At 46.0% G+C, this 3,718-nt stretch overlaps 1 protein-coding gene across 1 annotated transcript; it reads left to right on the forward strand.

The window, feature by feature from the left end:
• Positions 1-593: 593 nt before the first annotated feature.
• LOC127753025 (tryptamine hydroxycinnamoyltransferase 2) lies at positions 594-2,582 on the forward strand. Its single transcript, XM_052278477.1, has 2 exons — positions 594-1,061; positions 1,159-2,582. The coding sequence occupies exons 1-2, from the start codon at positions 684-686 to the stop codon at positions 2,083-2,085; spliced, it is 1,305 nt and encodes a 434-aa protein (XP_052134437.1). The 5' UTR covers positions 594-683; the 3' UTR covers positions 2,086-2,582.
• The last annotated feature ends 1,136 nt before the right edge of the window (positions 2,583-3,718 follow it).

Here is a 3,718-nt window from a genome sequence, read left to right on the forward strand (position 1 = left end):
GATACAAGTCTACACAAACATGCAGGACTAAATTTGATCAATAACTAGAGAAAAATATAATAAAATCAGACAGTGAATAATACCCGTATAGTGCAAATAAAATTTGTTATTTTGGTTTCTTTATATATCGATTGAAACTTGTATGTTTATATAGTGTCTTATATCATGGACTATCTTATCAAATTTTATGTAGTTTTTATATAACTGTTTAAATTACATGCATAGGTGACATGGTACCTAGGTGTAGAGAAAATATATTTTGATGACTTGATGAGGTAAATAAAATTGGACCGGGCAGCAAATCTCCAACTTAGAATGACTTAGCTCCCAAGGATACAGTGAAATTCCCTTATAATTCCATGTGATAAAATTCTAAGCTAAGCTTGCTGATTCGAAGACGAAGAGTCAAACATTTAGCTGACGCTATCTTTGACCACGCCGCACTGTTGCCGCGCATGCACACGCATACATGCATGGTTGGTGGCACTAGCTAGCTGGTACTCTCTACTCGTCTTCTTCCTCGCGACTAACTCTAAACCCTATATATACACCTACTAACTCGGAAACCAATCCACACAAACAACCACCTGATAGCTAAGCTAATTAATTAAGCTAAGTACACTGACACACACACAAACACCTAGTAATTAATCAGAAGCTTGGGCAGCTTGGGTAGCAAGGCCATGGCTGTGGCGGTGGAGATCACACGGAGCGAGGTGCTCAGGCCGTCGGAGACGTCGGCGGCCGGCGGCGGCGGCAAGAGGAGCCCGCTCACCGTGTTCGACCGTGCCGCCATGGACTGGTACATCCCGGCCGTCTTCGCGTGGGACGGCGCCGCGGCGCCGTCCAACGACGAGGTTAAGGGCGGCCTCGCCGCCGTGCTGGCCCGGTACCCGCACCTCGCCGGGAGGTTCGACGTCGACGAGCGTGGCCGGAGGTGCTTCAACCTCAACGACGCCGGTGTGAGGGTCCTCGAGGCCACCGTCGCCGCCGACCTCGCCGACGCCCTCGCGCACGACGTCGCCGCTCACGTCAACGAGCTCTACCCCAAGGCCGACATGGTATAAACATAGCTAGTTAGATAGAGCAACGTGACATGTTCAATTATGGAATTAATTGTACGTGTTTTTTGACACGTGTGTTTTGCATATGTTGCAGGAGAACGCCGACGAGGCGGTGTTCCAGGTGCAGCTGACGCGGTACGCGTGCGGCGGGCTGGTGATTGGCACGGCGTGCAACCACCAGGTATCCGACGGCCAGTCCATGAGCTTCTTCTACGTCGCGTGGGCCGCCGCCGTGCGCAGCGCCGGCGCCACCCTCCCGACGCCGTTCGTCGACCGCGCGGCGATCGCGGTTCCCCGCGGCCCGCCGGCGCCGGCGTTCGACCACCGGAACATCGAGTTCAAGGGCGAGAACAGCTGGACCCACTCCTACGGCTCCCTCCCCCTGGAGCGGATCAGGAACCTCGCCGTCCACTTCCCGGACGAGTTCGTCGCCGGCCTCAAGTCCCACGTCGGCGCCCGGTGCAGCACGTTCCAGTGCCTCCTGGCGCACGCGTGGAAGAAGATCACGGCGGCGCGCGACCTCTCGCCGGAGGAGTACACGCAGGTGAGGGTCGCCGTCAACTGCCGTGGCCGCGCCAGCCCGGCGGTGCCCATGGACTACTTCGGCAACATGGTGCTCTGGGCGTTCCCGAGGATGAGAGTCCGGGACCTCCTCTCCTCCAGCTACGCCGCCGTGGTCGGCGTCATCCGCGAGGCCGTGGCGCGCGTCGACGAGCAGTACATCCAGTCGTTCGTCGACTTCGGGGAGGTGGCCGCCGGCGACGAGCTGACGCCGACGGCGGCGCCGCCCGGCACGGTGTTCTGCCCGGACCTGGAGGTGGACAGCTGGCTAGGGTTCAGGTTCCACGACCTCGACTTCGGCCGTGGCCCGCCGTGCGCGTTCCTGCCGCCGGACGTGCCCGTCGAGGGGTTGCTCATCTTCGTGCCGTCGTGCGCCGCGAAGGGCGGCGTCGAGATGTTCATGGCACTCGACGACGTTCATGTCGAGGCTTTCAGGCAAATCTGCTACTCCATGGACTGACCAAGCGAATATATTTCACAAAAGTACTGTATCTATAATATATTGTTATAGTTTGTTACAAGTACAAGAATAGTGTGCATATTTGCAAGATTAGCCGGTCGATTACGACGTGTCATATATATACTCCCTCTGTCCCTAATTATTATTTTTTTCTTATTATTTTTTCAAACATATTTAAAAAATTAATTGCCTTAAATATTTAGAAACGAATGGAGTATCTTTTGGAAGCGTACATATCAGTACTGTTGAGTTGGTTGATCTCCTCATGGTCCCTTGTTGGCTCTACGATTTTTCTTTTTCTTTTTTTTTGTCAAATTAATAAAGCTTAGCTTTGTATTTTTGGCTTTTCAGGACACATGGTAATTTAATTGCTGTGTGTATATTTATGTAAAAAGCTTTTTGAGGTGTTTATAGGAGTGTGTGTTGTGAGTGTCTATATTTATACTATGTATCTCAATAAACTAAAATGAAATAAGATAAAATAAACGGACTACATACATATGTTCTTTATTTTAGTTTGTTTGTTCTATACTTAGATTATGTTCTTAGCATGGGCTAGGAACTAATCCTAGGTGATTAGCGTTTGATTAATGAAGTATTAGGTAAAAAACTTAAAATATATTAAATATTAATATTCTTTTTAAAGCAACCTTTCTATATATATATTTTTAAAAAATACATCATTTAGCATTTTGAAAAATTTAAGCAGAGAGTGAAGTTGGGAATTCGGACTCCCGAACGTTATTCCCCCAATCTAATGGATCAATTCTCTACTATTATAAAAATTGAAGGTGCTTTTATCGGTATTTTGGTACGTCATCCGTGTATTAGTCAGTTTTTCGTTTGCTTTTGAAAATACATATTCGTATTTGAGTCGGTTTTTAAGATCGTTCACTTTTGTTAATATAGAAGAAATCATATAAGAAATCTGTTTAAAAAAACTCGCATGTTAACTTGAGACGATCGGACTCCTAACTGCAGCTCATGATTTTCTAAAAATATATACATTCAAGCCAATTCCCACAGTGAGTTTTATCTTAACTAAACCATATAACAATAATAAGATTAAAATAGACTTCACCCGTTCCAACGCACGGGTATTTTTTCTAGTCCTTTATTATATATGTAAGTAGTGGATATATGTTAGGTATCGTAATTAAACGTGCTAAAATAAGATGGCCAAATTGCCAACTTGTGCCATATCTTATTCGCCATGACTTATCCATATTGCAGCATTTGGATTATATATTAATTTTTATATATAATGATTTAGAGAAAGCTAAAAAAATATATATGAAGTAGTTACTCTCTATTTTTTTGAGAAGTTTTCAGGGCTCAAAATCAATTTCTATAAAAAGATTCGAGCGTTAAAGGACAGCATATATGATTTGGTGCGTATGACGTCAGTGGTTTTGTTCCCCGTAGGATCCATGCGTTGCAGGAGAACCATCACTCCAATGCATGAATACACGAGTAAAAAAGTACACTACCCGGATATCCCAACAGGGTATTTATGATTATTCCTTTTCATCTTGATAATACACGAGGAGGATTTGGAGGCTGCTACAATTAGATGTTCGAACGCCCACATCAGCATGACGTCATTAAACATGCATGCATGCAAAACTATTTT

The sequence above is a fragment of the Oryza glaberrima genome, chromosome 10, assembly GCF_000147395.1.
Source record: "Oryza glaberrima chromosome 10, OglaRS2, whole genome shotgun sequence".
In the NCBI taxonomy this organism is placed as follows: Eukaryota; Viridiplantae; Streptophyta; class Magnoliopsida; order Poales; family Poaceae; genus Oryza; species Oryza glaberrima.